The sequence below is a fragment of the Harpia harpyja genome, chromosome 14, assembly GCF_026419915.1.
Source record: "Harpia harpyja isolate bHarHar1 chromosome 14, bHarHar1 primary haplotype, whole genome shotgun sequence".
Classification (NCBI taxonomy): domain Eukaryota; kingdom Metazoa; phylum Chordata; class Aves; order Accipitriformes; family Accipitridae; genus Harpia; species Harpia harpyja.
Window position 1 is genome coordinate 32,470,792 of NC_068953.1, and position 20,574 is coordinate 32,491,365.

A 20,574-nucleotide genomic window follows, 5' to 3' on the forward strand; every position below is an offset into this window, starting at 1 on the left:
ACATGTTATCCAGTAATTCTTTTTCCCGGTTAAATGCCCTGAATTTAAATGCATTCATGGACAAATTAACTACATCATATTCCTAATTATACATCTGAAAGGAACGAAACAGGTATGAATGTAAGTTTTGCAAAGCTTTACAATATTACTTTCACCCAAAGAAATTGTATCCAGAAGAACATTTTATCACCTGCTCAGAAAAATGCTTCCAATGGTATTCACACAGTAAAGTCACGTTCATGTGCTAGATGCAAAGTGGAATTAACAGAAGCCAGCATGCCTTTTTTATGTTAAACTACTACTATCATATTTGTCCTGTGCTTCCCAGAGCAAAGAGCCCTAATCCTGTTAATATTCCTCAACATCCTTCAGGCTTTAGGCATTTTTTCATTGTCGCTTCCATGGTTGTTCTTCTCATTATGCCACATATGATAACTCATTCTATGACACCAAATTGTCACCATTATTAAAGGAGTGTCAAGGCACTTGGAAAACATGACCTCTTCTTATTTATTCCACTACCTCAGTGTCACAACTCCTTTATTTTATAGTTCTGACTGATTGAAGATCTCACTAGGGCAAAGCCTGTCACAAAAGATGTGCATGCAGCTTTTACCACAGCCAGGTTCAGCCCAACTAAGGATTCAAAAAGCCACTGTAATAGTATACTGTTATTAAAAATGTGTACATCATATTTGGGATGAGATGAACACAGTATTCTTCATGAACATTCACCATCTTATATAATTGATCAATGATCAATCCCACAAAGTAAGAGCTAGTCTTTGCCCTCTTAAAATTTCAAGAGCGTAAAAACAAAAGCAGGCGGACTTAGACTAGAACTGAACTGCAGTTCAGAGCAGAGGATGCCAAATTTTGAATGGGTTGAGGAAATTATAGTTAGGTTTTAGAACCTGTTCAAGTGTAACATTATCGTATTTTCCTGCCAGTGCTGTAAACACATCTATGGAACTAGTTTAATTCTTTCACCAGTCTAAGCATCTTAAGGGAATATTCTTCCAGCATTAGCTCAGCTGATTTCCAATAAAGGCCATACCCATATAGCCATGACAATTTCCCAGCAGAAGGTCTTTACAGTCCATTTTATAGACGTTCATTTGCAACAACCGTATTTTTTATGCCTCTTACAAGAAACATGTGGAACATTGGTGGTTTGATAAAAAACAATCTAACGAAAAGCCCCTAAAAATTGCAGATAACAACTTCTCAGATCTCTCAAGGCTAACAGAAAAATGGAGCAGAGGCCAAACAAAACATCATGACGCAATGTGTACATGTCTGCCTGGTTAGTATTCTCTGCTATTTTAATCCTTTAGTGCATTTAGCAAGTCTTTAATCAGAGTAGTAGTAAACCGTTTGAATTTTACAGTACATGGTAAGTGTAAATATTACCAGCTTAAACGATTTGGGTTTCCGTTCTTTGTATAAAAACTCTGTCTGAACATCTGTGCCTGTGAAGATTAAAGGGCTAAAAAGCCTGGAAATAGAAGACCTTTGTATTCACAAATCACTGAAGGGAGTTACAATGCCTGGAAAGCTTAACTGCCCCTTCAACCAACTTTGACCACATCTGAAGAAACTTTAACATTATTTAAATAGTCTAGAAAGTAAACAGCTCTGAAAAAAGTTCAGAACAGTTTTTGTGCCAACAGAGCTTGAAGCTTCCTCCAAGTTTGGCAAATTTTTTTCACACCAAGACCACCTCCATTGCACTCTGTGAGCCTAGTGTTTTAAGGCAGAGGTTTTTTTCCATTTTTCTGTGGGACCATTAAGTACTTCCAAGTAAATAGATGGCTCACTCCTGACCTCAACTTCTACCAGTTCTATATAATCACTCCTTATCTGCAGTAGAATTGCTTCTGATTTTACAGTAAGGTAAAGATGATAAGCATCAGGCCCTTACTATATCACAAATTAGGCTTCCTTATTTTAATAAACTATTTCCTCATCATTGACTATCATGTGACCTATGTCACTCAGGTTGTACTACCCTAGGCCTCTTCCAGGTCAATCATCTTCAGCTGTGACAAAGGTGTTGCCATTCTATCCTATTTCTACACTTGAAAAAATTCTTTGGGATCCACATGGGGTGGAAACATGGATTTTATTTATTCAGTAAGTGTCATAACACTTCTCAAGATCTCTCTCTCAGTGAGTCATCTACCCATCTCTCCAGAAGCAGAGAGGACAAGCTGTCATAAAATAGAAAGCAACATTCCCTAACAGAAGAACTCATCTGTGAAGCCACAAAGCTTCTCACCTCTATCATCGCTCTGATCCAAAGCCTGGGACAGAACTAGCATGCAATACTGCTCTGAAGGAAGATGAGAAGCTTATCTATGACCTTGTAAGTTCACCTGCTCTGGAATCCAACTGGAACAAAGATCCTTTCATTTTTTCCAGAGAAACACAGAACAAGCTTTAAGCCCCTCATGCTCTGAGCTTAAAGAAGTCAGTATTTTTTAATTAAAAAAAAAATAATAATAATTCAGAGGTCCATGATAAAGCAAGTTAAAAATAACATAACCATTGGCTTTGATTTTTCAAAGAGTATATTTGTATAAAATAATGTATCCTTATCCTGTCTCCTTCCCCCAAACAAAGAAGAATTTCCAATCCATTTTAATCCACAACATCAAGGACAGGGAATTAGTAACAACGCAGAGATAGCAAGAAAATTCTTTCAGCTGTTGTTCTAAATATTCTGTTGCATTAAAAGGCTAATTTTAAAGAAAAAGTCTTGGTATGGACTAACTCATCTCTCCTGTTTCCTAAAGATCACTGTAATTAGAATAGCAACATCATTAGCTAGAAAAGCTCTATTTTTACCAAATTTTCAATGAATGCAACAGCATGTATATCTATACAGCTAAAGTCAAGCAACTGTGCTGAAGGCAAGTGGATATACTGACCAGTGGAAAACTGCAAGAGGAATATGGACTGCATTTCAGTTGGTAGTCTTTTATGGAACTGATGTGTATGAAAACACAATAATCATGGACAGCAGTTACCTTATAAACAAACAAAAAAAATTACAAGAAAAAAAAAGTGTGACAGCTGCAAACACTTGTTGCAAAGAACATGGTGACAGCAGCTGTATGCAGATATGTGGTGACTAAGGTGCTCTAGTAAAATTTAGTTTAGTGTATGCAGCCCAGCAGGACAGAACCACAGTAACTCTGTAATAGGCCTGTTAGCAAGAGCTGAGTTCCAGCTCAACAAGTCCTCACAAGTTATAGATTTCACTCACTGTTGACCTGAGGGCAGAGTTTCACCCTACCTGGACTGCAAGGAAGAACATAGCCTTCCGTTACATGCTTCTGCTTCTCAGGACATGTAAAAGCAAAGTGGTGACCAGGTGTGGTGGACATCCCATGGTACTCCTTAGAACTATCATTAGCCCTGGTGTCTTGGCCAAAAGCCAAGCTTAGATATTAACTGCTTTGCCTAATTCCAATTTTCCCTAGTATTTCAAGGATATAGTGCTTCATGCTTCACCTTTTACTCTATTATAGTGTGTTCAGATGTATTAGGCAGCTGTATCTTTTTCCGTTAACAGAATACTGACTTTTATGGGGTACGGTAGGGTAAAAGAACAACAGAAATGAAGAAACATTGCCATTCACTGTCATTATTACAATATAAATGAAGGTGTAGGATCACATTTATATACAGAGTTTCCTATATGAATCCTAAAAACGATATAGTCAGATTTAGTAACCAAATTCTTATCACTTGAAATAGTATTCGTGAAGTTATCACCCTCTCTGTACACTATACCTTCACACTTAAGCATCCTCCTTCTACAGCCCAGTAGAAGGAATCATTCCTAGCATTTTAAGCCATGTGCTGGAACAAGCAAGCAAGACTGCCAGGGAAAGCAAAGATGGAAAGACAGAAAGATGAAAAGAGATCAGTGGCCTACTTCTTGATTTTTTCGAAGACTGAGGAGAGCAAGACCAAAACTAGTCTCCTTGCTCTTGCCCCTCAAAGTAGGTAGCCCACTTAATCTAAGAATATGCCAGAATTCCTTTAAGTCTTAGCATTTCATTTTACTTGTCACATAAAAACATTCCGTTCCTAGAACAAACTTCAGGGAGGTACATGACTGCCCAGAAAACAGGCTATCCTACAGCAAACAAATGTAGATGTTAAGTGATAAGGGCATGGGTGCAGGCAAGCGAGGGAGATGCAGTATTTTTAATCATCTTGTCCTGAAGCAAAGCGGAAGTGCATAGATCCTCGTGGTCAATCCACAGTGACAGATTAATTTGTTTAAAAGAACTTCTGATAAGCTCCTAATTCAATTTCACATATTCTGCCAATGCAATCAACACAATGCTATTATGTGGTAGATTTAAGAAGAAAAAGGAAAACAGAGGTAACTCAGAAATTACTCCTCCTAGAGGTAAGGAAAACTTCTGTGTCTACTGAAAAGAAACACCCCCCCCCCCCCCCCAATCAAACCAGAAAATCTCACTCTCTCCAAAAGCCAGTATACTACAGATAGGAAAGCTGTTCTGAAGTAAATGTGAATTGTAGAAATTCCCTTTTATGAACAGAACTACTATTTGAGTAATGATGGGGTTTAGCCATTACATTGCATTGCTGCTCGGGCAAAATTTCCACAACTGAACTGCTCTAACAGCTCACCATGACCAAATGAGGGATCTTGGCCACCTTTCCCTTCCCCCTGTTCCCCTCTTTTCCCTCAGCTTCTGCTCCTGATCCTGTTCCTTAATTCTCCTCATTTAGCAGCAATGACCCTTCTAAAAGCAGATTCAAATCCAACACAAGAGAGAGGGGGACAAAAACCCACAAAAAACCCCAAGAGACATCTGAAACCCTATTCATCTCCAAATTTTGTGGGGAGTATAGCAACATTCACTTCATAGATAGTTGTTTTTCACAGAGACATTGTCTGTCTGACAGCAAGAGATAACACCCAGTTTATTTCTTCTTTAATTTAGAGCCAGCATAAAACAACACTAAGCCCAAACAGGCTCAAAATTCTTCAACAATATCCTGATACTTCTTCCATACATTGAAAATTAGTTTGTTAATATACTGTACCTCCATTGGAGTCAATACTAATCTACAGCTGAGTGACAAAAAGATCCACATAAATTCAAAGCAACTCCATTGCTTCAATGCTACTATTTAATGCTGTAACAGAAGCAAGATATTAAAACAAAGCAATATTTACATCAGAAATTTTATTTGGACAAACTTTACTACTATTTACATTACCAATTTTACTAAAATAAACAAGGTACAAATATAACTACAGCTTGCTTTCTTAACACAGCAACATACAATTAATTAAAAATCCACTCAGGAATGATTTCTGAAAAATTGGGAATACAGACTTCCGTGGTTGTCTGGGAGAAGGACTGTTATGTTTCATAGTTTAACCTTCTGTTCATCACAGCATGACACTTATCAGATAAGGTTAAATACTATTTATTCAATAAAATAAGCATAGGGAGGGAAAACAGAGAGCTTAACTGCATGATGAGCAGCAGGAGGGCTGTTCATATGTCCAGTACTGATGGACAAGGAAAATTAATTGTTCAAATATTAAGAAAGATTTCAGTTTAACCAGTTTCAGACAGCTTGGTTGATTTTTAAACACAAGTGGCAATTATTTGGTTTCACATAACATTTCTTACTTTTTTGCTAATATTAATGAGTATTTTGGCCTTATGGAGGAGTACACTTGATATTTAGAAATTATATGCTATGAATGATGAGTAAGCAAGTTAGATCATAAAAAAATCCAACCTCCAAGAAGCTACCAACCAACACTACAACCCCTGTCTTCAGCAAGAAACCATAAAAGTCTTTTGCATAGGAATTTTTATTTCTATCTAATGAACATACCATGTTTAATGTATTTCTATTATTGTCCAAACCTGTGCTATTTACAGAGATAAGATTAACAAACAGAGAAGTACCAAAAGCTCGGATGTAGGAAGATGTAAAGATGCTCTTTGTTTTCAGGTTTCGTGCACTTCTGACAGGAGAGACAGCATTGCTTGAAGTAAATAAGCACAAAAGCTAATTCTATATAAAAATCAGGTAGCCAGGTATTTCTGAAAGTAGTAATTCTGTATTTGTCAATTCTGACTTTGTATGACAGACAAGCTTCCAAGACTTTAATTCCAAAATTATAAAATCTAAAAGAAGAAAACATTGCCCAGTCAAATGTTTTCCCAAAAAGAAGTATCTTCTTACTAGCTAGGGTTCAAAATATTTTTACTTTAATAGCCAAGCTTAAGTTTCCCAGAGAAACAAAAGAAGGGGAACTGAAATGGAATAGTATTACATTTAGTCTGGGGATGGCAGTGGGGGGGCACTCCTGAAAGCAGAAGAGTTACAGAATAAACTGCAAATGAGAAAAAATGAAAAACTTCCCCATTTGGTCCTGTTATCCCCCCAAGTCTTAATTCCACTATCTGCACTTCCCTACTATGGAAGTAATTTGGCTCATTCTTCTATCTAACAGTCCCTAGGCTGTCATGCCAGAAACAGATTTTTGTGTGTCTGAGGAAGGCAACCTGTTGAGCTCTGCTCTTCCAGATTTTGTTAATGAAATTTCCCCTAAAAAATGGTTTTCTTAAGCTTGCTGCTTGATAAGATAAACTTCTTTCTTCATGTTAAAGTCCTAAACATATGCCACTAAGTCAAAAGTAGCTAAATAGTACTTTAAGTAGTTCTAACATACTGAAGCCAAATAAAAATTCTTACAAGAGCTAGGAAACTACAAACAGATTTTTTTTTCAAAAATCTACATTATGTCAGCCTCTCTGAAACTAGTATGACTTTAAACACAGATTCCAAAAAAAAAAAAAAAAAAAAGAAACAAAGGATGAAAATCTAACAAGATTTTAAAATAAACAGAAAATAGTTATTTCCTGATGTTTTTAAGTGTTTGCAAGTCCTAAAAAACCCACGATCTCAGCTTAACTGTGGGTGTCCAAAGGCCGTTACAACTGGATTTCCATCAACTGCTTCGGGGATCTCCCTGGGTTTTATTTCATTTTCCGAAAAGTTTTAGTCTAAGAAAAAAATCTAGACTATGTGGAAATATTTTAATTAATTACTCAGCCAAACACCCAAGTCCAATTCTCTGATTTTATTTCCCTGTCCATAGCTTTTAGAGCAAAAATAACTATATGCAGGGCGCACAAGACAGAATCCAAACACTCTCCAACACTGTACATTCAAGCATCAATCATGCACACATACTTAACTTTAACCTGCAAAATAAACACACAATAAGGATTGGGGTATAAGCTAATGTTTTATTAGAATTCAGCTCTAGTTACTCAGTTTCCACATACTGTACCCTCTGAGTGTGTATATGAAAGTTACCAAACACCACTGCCTGACCAACCCAATGGCCTTCTGTGATGGAGTGACTACATCAGCGGACAAGAGACAAGCTACGGATGTTGTCTGTCTTGAGTTCTGTAAGGCCTTCGACACGGTCCCCCACAACATCCTTCTCTCAAAATTGGAGAGAGATGGATTTCATGGGTGGACTGTTTGGTGCATGAGGAATTGGTTGGATGGTCACATCCAGAGGGTAGCGGTCAACAGCTCAATGTCCAGATGGAGATCAGTGACAAGTGGTGTCCCTCAGAGGTCCATATTGGGACCAGTACTGTTTAGTATCTTCATCAATGACACGGTGGAACTGAGTGCACCCTCAGCAAATTTGCAGACAACACCAAGCTGAGTGGTGCGGTCGACATGCTGGAGGGACAGGATGCCGTCCAGAGGGACCTGGACAAGCTCAAGAAGTGGGCCCATGGGAACCTCAGGAAGTTCAGCAAGGCCAAGTGCAAGGTCCTGCACATGGGTTGGGGCAACCCCAAGCACAAATACAGGCTGGGCAATGAGTGGATTGAGAGCAGCCCTAAGGAGAAGGACTCGGGGGTGTTGGTTGACAAGAAGCTCAATGTGACCCAGCAATGTGCATTTGCAGCCCAGGCGGCCAACCGTATTCTGGGCTGCATCAAAAGAAGCTTGGCCAGGAGGTTGATGGAGGTGATTCTCCCCCTCTACTCCGCTCTCGTGAGACCCCACCTGGCGTACTGTGTTCAGCTCTGGGGCCCCCAACATAAGAAGGACATGGATCTGTTGGAGCGAGTCCAGAGGAGGGCCACAAAAATGATCAGAGGGATGAAGCACCTCTCCTATGAAGAAAGGCTGAGAGGGTTGGGGTTGTTCAGCCTGGAGAAGAGAAAGCTCCAGGGAGACCTTATTGCAGCCTTCCAGTACCTAAAGGGGGCCTATAAGAAAGATGGGGACAAATGTTTTAGCAGGGCCTGTTGCGATAGTACAAGGGTTAATGGTTTTAAACTAAAAGAGGGTAGATTCAGAATAGATATAAGGAAGAAATTTTTTACGATGAGGGTGGTGAGGCACTGGAACAGGTTACCCAGAGAGGTGGTAAATGCCCCAACCCTGGAAACATTCAAGGTCAGGTTGGATGGGGCTCTGAGCAACCTGATGTAGTTGAAGATGTCCCTGCTTATTGCAGGGAGGTTGGACTAGATGGCCTTTAAAGGTCCCTTCCAAACCAAACTATTCTATAATTCTATGACCACTTCTGTTATTCACTACACTGTTAAAATGACATATTGCTCCTCAAATCCTTTCCTCTTCCTCTCCCTTTCTTCCCGCAAAACTGACCTCCTCACGCATAGAAGGAACTCTGTCAAACAGCAGAGAGATCTGTGCAGAATCACACAGGAGATGCTGGCTGGGGATGCCAGCAAACACATGTCCAGGTTACTGCATAAAGAGAATGGGAACAACTTCCAGAGCTACAAAGCTGAGAACTCACACTTAGAAATATGTCTGACTTGGCCTTCAGAGCTACTAACAGGCCCTCTTGTCTGGAGCCGATAGGTGGGTCAGAAGGTTTCTGAAAAGTTCAATAAATACAGACTTCCAGTCTAAACAGAGCTTGGCACGAATAGAGTCCTCTCCTGTAGAGCAGAGAATGACAGACAGCCTTGGAGCCTGTATGAGATTGTCACTAGGAAACTTCTGCCTCTCTTGTTTTCAGTAAAAAGAACAGCTCCAAGGTGGTTACCATGCCTCTTAGTGCCATGCCTTCAGTCCCTTTAACTAGTACAGAAGACACTCCAGACCCACAACATTTCTCATTCAACTGAAAACAAAGAACCTGATTTTATCAAATTTAATTCCGGAGCTTCACAGAATGAAGCAATTGTTTCTCTGACTTACTCTATTTTAGCTAGTAGATTTTTTTTTTCCCCTAAGGCCATTTGGAAGCTGGATTGCTGCTTCTCTCCACTGTCAATGTTACAAAAGAATGTCTAATTAGACAGAGTACTGAAAACAGAGCAGCAGCATGACCACCTCAACTGCACAACAAAATAGAAGAGATCTAAAATAGGGGAAAATACAGTGTTGTACTCAGGTTTAGAATAGAGCGCTTGGGCAGCTTGAGAAATGCTGCAGACTGGACCATGCCAGTTTCAGACCGCATCGTTACTGACCTCATTTAACTTTACAATTAGGCTGCACAAGGAGTTGAACACGATAGCTATGTTCTTCAGAACTATGACTATTGGATGACTTTAGATTTCTAGTCCATACCTATGGAGCTATTGTCCAAATAATCTTTTACCCTAAAAACAGTGGCATATGCACATAAAAAAAGGAAATCCCACAAACTTGCCTTTTATCTCCTTTTAAAAGTACAGTTTAAAAATAAATATGCATCTTGCATTATTACTTAAAAATCTATAGTAAAAAGCAATTTTTTTAAAAATAGGTTATTTGATACCTTTAATAATTAATTGGTTATGTCTGAATACCAATTAAGAGACAAGAACAACATCGATATAAGGTCACAGCCTGTAAAGAGATAGAAGACCACTCAAAGGGTCTTCCCTCAGGTGTCTGGTAGAATCAGCAATAACTACACATCATTCCTGACAAACATTTGTCCAACACATCCACAGAGACCTCCATCATGGAAATTCTAAATGTTATCCAGTCAATACGATCTATTCTTCTTTATATCCTTACCATGAGAAGTTTTTTCTAACACCAAACCTAAGTTTCCCTTGCCTCACTTTAAATCTATTTCTTCTCATCTACTCCACCACAAAAAGAAAGAATAGCCTTCTCTTTAGCACTCGCAAGTGTCTGAATATCTGCCTCCCTCACCAGTCTTCTAATCTTTAGACTAAACAACTTCAATTCATTCAAACTTCCCACAGGGGTAAGATTTTAAAACCTCTTGAGGATAATCACTGCTGCCCTCCATTTCTCTCTAAATTGTCCACTAGTTTCCTGAAAAGCAGCGCAAAACCCTAAGTATTCCAGCTGAGACCTCACTAACGCTGAGCAGGATGGAAGGTGTGCAGGCTGCAAGCCTTCTTAGACATGCCAATGTCTATCGTGAGTGAACCGTTCACAAGAGCACAACAGGAAAGTTCAGCAGTTTCCAGCTCTGATCTCTAGCAATTTAAATCTAGCAAGAGAGTGTGGTTTGGGTCCAAATTCTGTTTCAGACATCTCCATCTCTGTAAAAGAGCTACCTAGGAGCAACTCAATGCTTCTGCTAATCACTCCATGTTTGAGCACTGCTCTCACTCACATGAGCTCTTCTTCCCCTTTGTCTTACATGATGAAAATGCTCCAAAGCTTGAGTAAGCTGACATGGAGCTTATTTGTGACCTGCAACACCCCATACAATTACTCAGCTAATTAACCATGATGAGCCTCTTTTAACCAAGTACATCTTTATATTAAAAAAACCAAAACACACACCCCCCCCGAACAAAAGCCACCTTATTCCCAGAACTTTATTTAGATTGCATTGCTTTATGCATCTTACTCCATTTTCCACATTTACCTTTAAGTATACAAAATCTGAATATTTCTACTGCTTACCTTTCTGTGTTCAATTGAAGGCTGTGGGATGACAAACTGAAATCCCAGCACTGCTAGGGAACTGAGAAGTCTGAAAAAGCAAACAGTGAAACAGAAGATGTAATTACCACTAACACAAACCACACATCTACAACCTATTACAGGGCTTCAAACTGCAAGAACTTTAGACACTTGAAAACCATTACTAACAAAAGCAGACTCACTAAACCATATGAAATGTTCTTACGACATTCTCTTCACAGCAGGTAATAGAAGGTACATACATGTTTGTCTATCTCTAAAGCAAAAGTGCACCAAGTAGAATCCATTGATAGTATCTCCCATAACTTTATGTTTAAATTAAAATATTTTTGGCAGTGCATATTTTAACACCTCAGCATTTGGTGTCAAACTGACATACGCTTTGCAAGTTTTCTAAAGTGCTATGTAAGAATTCACCCATCTGTGAACGAAGTCTGCTTCTAGCTCTGGCTCCTCATTTTACAGATGAACACTCCACCTCCAGCACACAGGAAACACGCAAAGAATCACCATGATTTTGCAGAAAATAGGTTCTTCTCCAACTGCCTAAGACTTGTGGAAATTGAATAACCTAATGGGCACAGAAGATGGAAAGTAGTGGACACAGCTCACCAGAGACTCGGAATAAGCAGCCAAGCATCACCCCAGTCCCCACATCTTCAGTCTGAAAGGAGTCATAATGGGAACCAAGCCCAAACAAATTTTGTTCTGTCAAGCCTCACCACCATAATGACTCCTAGGAGCCCATTACAAGTTAGGCTCAGTTAGCTCAGTCTTTTGTTTGCTATAATTTGCACTGGGGACTGGTTTGCCCCCTTCTAGCACGCCCCTTCATCAGAAAACACAGAAAGGTATGAGAAGTAGGATTAAGATATCTTTATTTCTACCAGGAGTTTGACTTTTCAGCCCACAAAGAGTATGCTTCGGACCCTCTATAAAGAGGAAAGCTGCTAATGATTTGCTGAATTTCAATGCAGAAGTAAAACTGATGGATTTGGACACAAAATCCATCTGCAAACTAATGGACCAGACAAAATCCAGCTGTGCTTCCTACTCACAGTTCCTTCCTTTGCTCCCTACACAGTAACCCTTTAAATATTTCTCACTGTTTCAGGTATTTTCAGAGACAGATCTCTTAAACCGAAAGAGGTATTTTTATACTAAGCATTTCATTACCACCGATACAAATATTCTTCTACTAGGGAGAATTTTTTTCTTGAGTGTTCTGTGTTTGTTGTAGCTAACATACTGCAAAAGGAATCATTGGGTAAGTATTGATTGCACACGGCCTATCATCACCTCATCACCACAGTCTATGCCTCTCTCTCTCAAAGCAATAAACCATTCAAAGGCAAGAAAAAGTCATTACTTCCTCACTGCTACACCAATTTACAAAAAAAACCAATTAAAACACTTTAAAAGTCCATTAGAAGGAAGTATTACATTTCACAAAGCTATTGGTTCTGATAAAGTAAAGTACAGAGGAGGTGGCTGAAAGAAGAGCCAGTGCAAGGCACTATAAAGAAACTGCAGAGTCAAAATGTGCAGTTCAGAGCAAGACCCAATAACACAGTGGTAGATGGAAGCCAAATGCATGAATGAAGAAACTGATTTGCCAATCACACCTGAAATCAAAGGCAGAAATAGAAACAGAACTCAGACCTCCAAACTGCAAAATGACAGCATCAAGTCTGTCTTTAGCTGACCTGCATATCCCTTTTTCAAGTGCTCAAGTGATCTCCCAACTATTCTCAATGAAAACATGACAAGCTTCTAAGTAGGCAGAGTGCAGTCTCTGACAGGCCCAGCCTACACCCTCTACAAATTATATTTAACTTCCTTTTCAGAATCTTCCTACCCACTCCCTGCTCCCTTATGACTTCTGCTCCCTATAATCCCTCAGAGCATGTGAAAGAAAGTTCAAACTTTGCATAAGGGAATTAGTGCTTTTGTCCTCAACAGAACAGGATTTTTCTGATCAGTCTGTAGGACTACAGATTTCCATGCATAAATTGTTCTGAAATCATGTACAAGGTTGGGAGTTCTGAACTGAGAACTGTAATCTTCAAAGCAAATTACTTACCAGATTAAAGTTTTCAGTTCTAAAAGGCAAATTTTTAGTATATGTGTGATTACTCCGTGCCAAGCTTTTCCTGACCATTCATTCTTTAATGAGGTTGCACTGTAATCACCATCTGTATGTACGTGCTTAAGGACAATTAAGCTAGTTTTTAAGTTCACTTCTGCATCTGCAATTGGATCTCTCAGAAACAATGGTATCAATTTACTATTTCAAACACACAGGAAATCTGCCAGGAATACTTAAGCTATCCTGAGGTAAGCCTCTAGCTTCAAATCAGTGTGCGGCTATTTAATTTTTTTAATGTTGTATCCCTCAGTAGCTTGCTTTGGCTAACTTCTCTGGACTAGGCTTTTTTTATTTGTCATGCTTGACTAACATTAGGCCCCCCGAGCTACAAAAATAGGCTTCTCCAATTTCAGTGGGTTTGTTTCAGGTTACTGTGCAGAAAAGCCAAAAAGAACAAGTGCTCCTCAAAGTAAGGCAAAACTTATCAAGTATACACGAACAGGTCAGGTACCAATTGCAGCTGATTGATGGCTGTTTAACTCAGGCCTTTGTGTAAGAACCTTGCTGGTACAGCCCATGCTCTCACAGTTACAGCGCTATTTGGAGCCAAGTACCTAGTTTAAAGCAAAGTCAGGCTTTAAACTGTCAGTCTATCCAAGCTGCAAAGAGCAAACATGCTCACTTTCTTTTACTGGCAATACCAATTTCTGTTTAAGAGGCAGGGCACAGAGCAAAGTAAAGCAGTATTAGCTCTATTGTAGGAGTAGCAAGAAAAAGTTCGCTATTTAACACGTCATTTAGGAACACCTCTCAGAGTTCTTCCTCTGTCATTGCATTATTAGCTCTCCATGAATGAAGCTGGAGGGTACCAAAATAGATTTCTTGCCTGGTCACTGTCCCTTAGTAGTTGTATTTTATGAAGGGCTATCATGGCCAACTGTGGATTGCCCAGATAGGAGTGAAAGTATTTTAGCCAAGTGATTAGTACTGACTAGTGCAGTATGGCTCTTGCCTCACATTCCCGAATTCCTCCTGAATGAAAGTCTGCAGAACAGCCTAAGTCTGGGACAGCTTGGGAGGAGCTACGCAGGGAAGAAGTCTCAATAGGAAATATAATACAGGCAGTGTCAATAAAATTCAACAGATCCATTCTGATGTAGAATCTGCCCTGGCATATTAGGAGGGTGTCAGAATTGCAATTCAAAGATTGATGTCTGAAATTCACAAGAAGGAAGGTTAGATCAGAGGTGTTACTGACAGTATCTCCATATAAATGAAAGAGCATGCAGCTGTTGTTCCTCGCAGGAGGCCAACTTTTGTTCATGTAGCATCACAGCTGCTTGTTTTATCTGAATCTGCTTGCCCAACTACAGAACTGGACAGACCAGCTTAGAAATAGTTGAATGTTTCCTTTGTCAGGAAAGCTGTTTGAAAGGTCTTTCCTGTTTGCCCACTGGCAAACTGTATCAGGAATGCATAATATAAATCCCTGAATGAATGGCAGCACAGGTACTAAAACATGTAAATCGATAATTTAAGCCCAGTGACTGTAGCTGTACAGCCTCCTCAAAAAAAAAAAAAACCTGTCCAATAATACATGCCATCACATTGGCATACACTAGCAGATGCTCTAAGCATAAACGAACACCAAGAACTTCCTTTTTTTACTATCACCAAGGAATGCTATGTCTCATATGCATGTACTTGATTTTTTTGGTCTTTGGACAAGATTTTTATTTATCCTCCTATGATACAAACACTTTTAACACCAAAGCAAGAGACAACCAAATTGATATTTACTGCAGTGTGTTAAGAGCATATTAAATAAGATTTTAAATGTTTTATTGCATCACTCACCTCAAAGAAACTATTAAACTGTCTACCATGATCCTTTAATGCAAGGTGTCTTGAAGTGAAAAATACCTCTTCACTGTGGTACAGCACAATGCCAATCACACACAAATCCTACAGAATGAAAAGAGAAAAACATTTAACACTGCTTATTCAGTATTTTGCAGGATGTCTATTAAACTGGATACAGACCTACATTAGTCATCCCTACTTCAATTCTTGGGACTTTACAGCAATTCAAACTGGAAATCCAGTGTATGTTACATGAATAGACTGGACACACCCCATTTTTTGCAACAAGACTTCAACAGTGCCAAAGTGCTTTGCTGAAAGGCCATGGGATGCAAAATCTTGATTTGATTCCCAAGGATGCAAATCTGATGTTAAAATTACTTGCCTTTTTATCTCACATTCCTGCTATGTCACTTGCATGACACTAAAGCAAACAGCTTTATTTAAAGTCTTGTGTTAATAGAATTCATAGAACTGGGTTACCAATTTCTATTGTCTAGTAATATTATTAATACGCTCTCCATTTTGTGAGCAATGCAAGGATGATTCTGTTGTGAGTGCTCATACAGTCTGCAGAAAAAAAAAACAGAGAAGAGCAATGTCGTTCCCTCTCTATTACAGATGGCAAACCCAGCCACAATGAAGTTAAATGCCTTGCCCACAGTCATGGAGGCAATCTGGGGTTAAACAGCATTCTAAATACAAATTCAACTGATCCTTATTTCTATCATTGCATCATGACTACTGCAAATGCATAGAAGCCCTACCAGCCCTTGAGATGGTTATTACGTAGGCAAACTCTCATTTGTCTGGAAATACTCTCAAACGTTCAGACACCTGGGGAGTTCTTATTTTGGTAAATTTGTAATCATATATTGGACACCTAAAATGCTGCACTGGAATTTTCAGACAGAAAAGAGATCCTTGTGGTAGGGGAATACAATATAAATCAAGGGGAGTGGGAAGGGGAGAGAGGCTAAGAGGAAATAAACCACTATTAGGACTGAACCTAAATCCATACATTTCAGAACTTAGTCAAGCACTGTCTGTATCTTGCCATTTACAAGTGGTTACATGTTGAAATGCAGTGGAGTGGACACAAGAGAACATTACTGTTCATAGATAAAGAGCTCTCAATTTCTCACAGGCAGCCAGATAATTAAAATCTGCCTAGAAAGGAACAAGACTTACAAGAACTTAAAAAATGTGCAGTTAGATAAAGTACAGATCTTGCTGGTAGAAAACATGGATTGTTTGCTGGTAACTGGACAAGCTAAATATTCCCCCCTGCCCCCCCCCCCCCAAATCAAAGAACCACAGATTTATTTTAGGAAATACTTCTAACAACTTTAAAAGAAAATTCCTTTTTTTTTTTTAAACTGTTTGATCATTGAGTTTTTTAAATGGAAGGCATTAAAAGCTGAATATTTGGAAAAGTATAATGACAGAAGTTCTGCATGTAACAGGTTTGAGTTAGTCATGAGGAAGAAAGCATTAGGGCTCAGCTAAACTTCATGCTTTTTTTCTGCAGTTCCATGGTTGTCAGTAGATCTAAGAGGCTTTCTCAAATTTATTCACCAACTTCACTGCTTAATGTTGTACAATTGTTTTTTTAAAAGATGGGCAGCACTTCTGAAAACAGATTTTTAGTCTAGATTCCCTGCAACGCTTTAGAGCACTTGAGCTTTTAGCACAGTTTCAGAAAAAGCTACATTCCTTTAAATGTTTGGCAAGTCCACATACACAGCACTAACACAAAGCATTTATACAGATCTCCTAAAATACTATTTACTAACAGACGTTTTTAATTGTGAAGGAAACAAATGTCTCACTTCCTGCAACCTGACTCTTAATTACCAGGCATACTGAGGCAATAGTCTTTTATATCACTTAATTAAAATGGAGAATATGCACGTAACATGGATTGTAAACACCATGGTTTCAAGTTCTTATCGTTGTTTTTTCCAGATGTACTCTCTTTTTTTTTTTTTCACTCCACAATGATTTTTTTATCCAACGTCCTTGTATGGAGGGAGACAATCTCAGCAGAACATTGTTACGGGATATAAACTCACAGAAAAAGAAACATGCACTCCCCTAATCCACTTTGTAAACTGCATTGCATTTGAAAAGCAGAAAAGATACTATTCTAGATCTACTTTTGCGAAGAATGAGGGGAGGGACCTACAGTGTTTCTGGAGATTGTTCTAAAAAAAGTGCTTAAAATCCACGCATGTTTTCAATTTTTTCAGTTCATCTGTATCTTCGTTGTCAATGGCAGGTTGCATTACAAACTCAACTTTCAACAGTATTTCAATGCCTTTTTCAAAATACTTCTTACTGCAATTCATAGATGCATTTCTTTTGAAATATCATTTGTAGCACATAGCATAAAAACTGCTAAGTATCTAAGCGACTTAAGAGGTTGTTTTCAAAATTATTTAGGTGCTTACAGCCTAGTGAAAGACATGTCATTTTGGCAGTGGTGGTTTTGATATGAAAATGGGCAAACGTGACAATCATTTCCCTCCAGAAGATCCAGGGCAAAATGAATACCTGAAATGGCTAGACAGTTAACACTAGGATTAAATAACATGAATTTTGGCATGGAAACTTCCAAAAGCCTGATGAGGTGTACTATGTGCTACTGACTGCAGTAAGTCTTGCAAATGTAAAAGTCAAATTACCTTCCCACAAGGGGCTTAAAAGCACTATAGACCGATCTATTACAGCAGAATAGATATTAATATATCAACTGTAACAACTCAGACTCCTGTACTTCAGCAGAGTTAGCAAGACTTTCTCCACTGCATTAAAATATTTGACATTTCAGCAATCTTCCCCATTTTAGCTCCAAGTGGGATGAAAACAAAATCTGTGAAACTGGGCAGGGCAAAAACAAAAACGACCCACCCTCCCAGCCCCCCCCCCCCCAAAACAAACAAACAAAACAAACAAACGAACCAACCAACCCACCACACAGGATGGAACAGAATTCAAACCTCCTTTCCAGAACAACCATGGCATGACAAATAAAGGGAGAGGTGTTTCATTGCACATTATAAAATGTGCATCAGGTCACATTAAATGAGACTGGATAAAAAGACCTTGATTAAAGTCTCCTCCCCTTTCACACTGCGGGTGAGTGATCCCAACACCTTTAAACTGCTGCTGCTGCTGCCAGTCTCAGCAGTTCTACTACCAAGTAATGAGCTAATCATAACTATTTGTCTTGATATTTACTGAAATTTACTCTGACGCTTACTCTCAACATTACCTGCGGAGCATCCTTAATCATCTCAGCCTAGCAGGCCACTTGTAGTCAGACACTGCAGCCCTTTGTCAGCAGGGCTCAGATGAGTGTCTAAGTGAAATCAGAAAACAAAAATACTAATTTGTAATGGAGATTTCAAAAAGGGGCAGAGATGGATAATGGCAGTAACTCAGAAAAAAAAATAATCTAGGAGACTCACAGACAATGCCAGAAATTTGCTGAAATGGACACAGCAAGATTTCTCAAAGGGTTAGATGATGCAATACACAAAATTATCAGGACAGACACCACAGACACTGTACAGAAAGTTAAGAAAAGAGGAAGAAAGCCTACTGGGAAGACAACAGTGAGATATCCCACTTGGCTAATTAACTTAAAGAAATGCCTTCCTACAAAGTGGTTTGAAAATTTGTAGAAAACCAATGAATTAGTTATCCTAACCTCTTAAATATCATGGGACCACTCACATGCAATTTTTCATGTGACTATACCCTTTGTGTGTTGTGAGTGGATGGTATTTCACTTTCATGAATTCCAATGTCATTTTAGCATCAACCTATACTTCTCATAAGTCCTGTCGACTCACATATATCCATATGCATCTATGTACTAACTGTAACAGAAACTTCTTAACGTGTGCATATGAACAGTACCTACTGAAACAATCCAAGACTCTCTATTTTAACTCACAAGAAGTACGTGAGATAGCATATGTTTCTACATGATGTAACTCAACAAAGTTCAGAATAGCTCTGAGCTTTTAGCCTATTTTATCTTGTTGACTTAAATATATAGCAAGCCAACTTCAATTTCCTTCAATATTTATCCTTCTGGTCAGACTACATACCTTGCCAGCTACTGACAATGGCAACTTTAAGTCACTGTGAAACTTGAGCATCATTCCGAAGTCATGTTTCCACTGATGTGCAAAGCTCTTTTTTTGTATTATTTAGGAAAAAAAATCATAAATAAATAATATTTAGAAATACTTAAAGAAAAATATTATACGTTTAAGATTGCCTTTGAATCTGTTGCCTTGCACATTGATAAAGCATAGCGTATCTATTAGTTTAGTTGTTCACACCTAAATGTGATGTTCAATGAAAGTCCTCTGGATTGCAATCAAAATTCACTAATTCACAAGACTTCGATAAAGCACCTCACAGTGCAGCAGGGTTATCTAGCTACATAATTTGTGCATACATCCAACAGCTTGAACTGCAGCTGTTGACACCTACCACCAGAGTTTTAATCTCTTCAAATATTCATTAACTACATTAAAACATACACTTGCCTCTGAAAGCTGCATAACAGAGAAAGCTAGCATTAGATCTGATGAAAAGTTCTGATGCTTACAAGGAGCAAACATTTTCATTAAAACAAAAATGTCAAGTTACTCCACCTAACCCTGAAGGTGCCTCTCTGTTTTACTTTAATTGCTTTGAAAATGTTAAAGTTCTCCTTCTGGGTGTGTCCAGAACTACTGCAGTCCAAGAAAGCTCAGTGCCTGTCTCCAATCTAAGCTTGATCAAGATCCAGAAGTTTTCATTTCTTTGTCTAAAATCTCACAAAGAACCACCCCACAGTCCAGTAAGTATACTCCACAAACAACATACAGGATCAAGCCTCTTACATTCACAGGTGCAACCATTAATTGGCTTTTAAACATAGCCTCTGGAATCATCTGCTTTTGCATAACAGCTTGGTGACTCATGCCCCTGTGATAGGGAGCTGTGACTCAACAGTCTCTGCACAAAGTGGAGAGGCACTCCCTGGTGCCTCAGGGCCCCACCTCATCCACTGCCTTACCGACTCATCTAGGTGAAGGTGCCTACATTTCCATTAAGTTGCACTTCTACTTAGAAGCGCAAAAGACCCGAAATAAAACAATAATTGCGAGGTTGAGGGCCATCCTGGAGTAGTCCGAGATTTCGGTCCCGTTTCTAGGGCTGTTTCTTAATTCAGCGAACATTCCACTTCTCAAACAACAATTCCAGCTCATTTCTTTGGAATTCAGTGAAAAAAGTGTGCAACCTGATTATTTGGCATCCAATTCTATAACATGTAATTGTCCTCTGAAAATCTAGGAGACAAACTCAAAGTTGGTGAAATCCAACAGTGACCATACACATGATTTCCCAAAATATTCATTCAAAAGATACAAATTTTGGCTTGTAAAAATACTGTTATGCTGGAGGGTGCCACAATTCAAACAATTTTGCTTCAGTCTTTGTTGAAGTGCATATAATTTAATAAAAGATCTAACAAAGGTCGTGACATTAATCTTGTAAGTAAAGGGGAAAAGCAAGAAAGTGCTTGTTTATAGGTTGTGAGCTGCAGTCTTATTATATATTACTAGTAG

At 38.7% G+C, this 20,574-nt stretch overlaps 1 protein-coding gene across 1 annotated transcript in view; it reads right to left on the minus strand.

Moving 5' to 3' along the window:
• THSD4 (thrombospondin type 1 domain containing 4) overlaps positions 1-20,574 on the minus strand; it is a 339,077-nt gene that overhangs the window by 303,087 nt on the left and 15,416 nt on the right. The window contains exons 2-3 of the mRNA XM_052808192.1: positions 14,933-15,040; positions 10,966-11,035 (exon numbers count right to left, since the gene is read on the minus strand). Coding sequence (XP_052664152.1) covers positions 10,966-11,035; positions 14,933-14,961 — 99 coding nt within the window. The 5' untranslated portion in view covers positions 14,962-15,040. The remainder of the gene's footprint in view (positions 1-10,965; positions 11,036-14,932; positions 15,041-20,574) is intronic.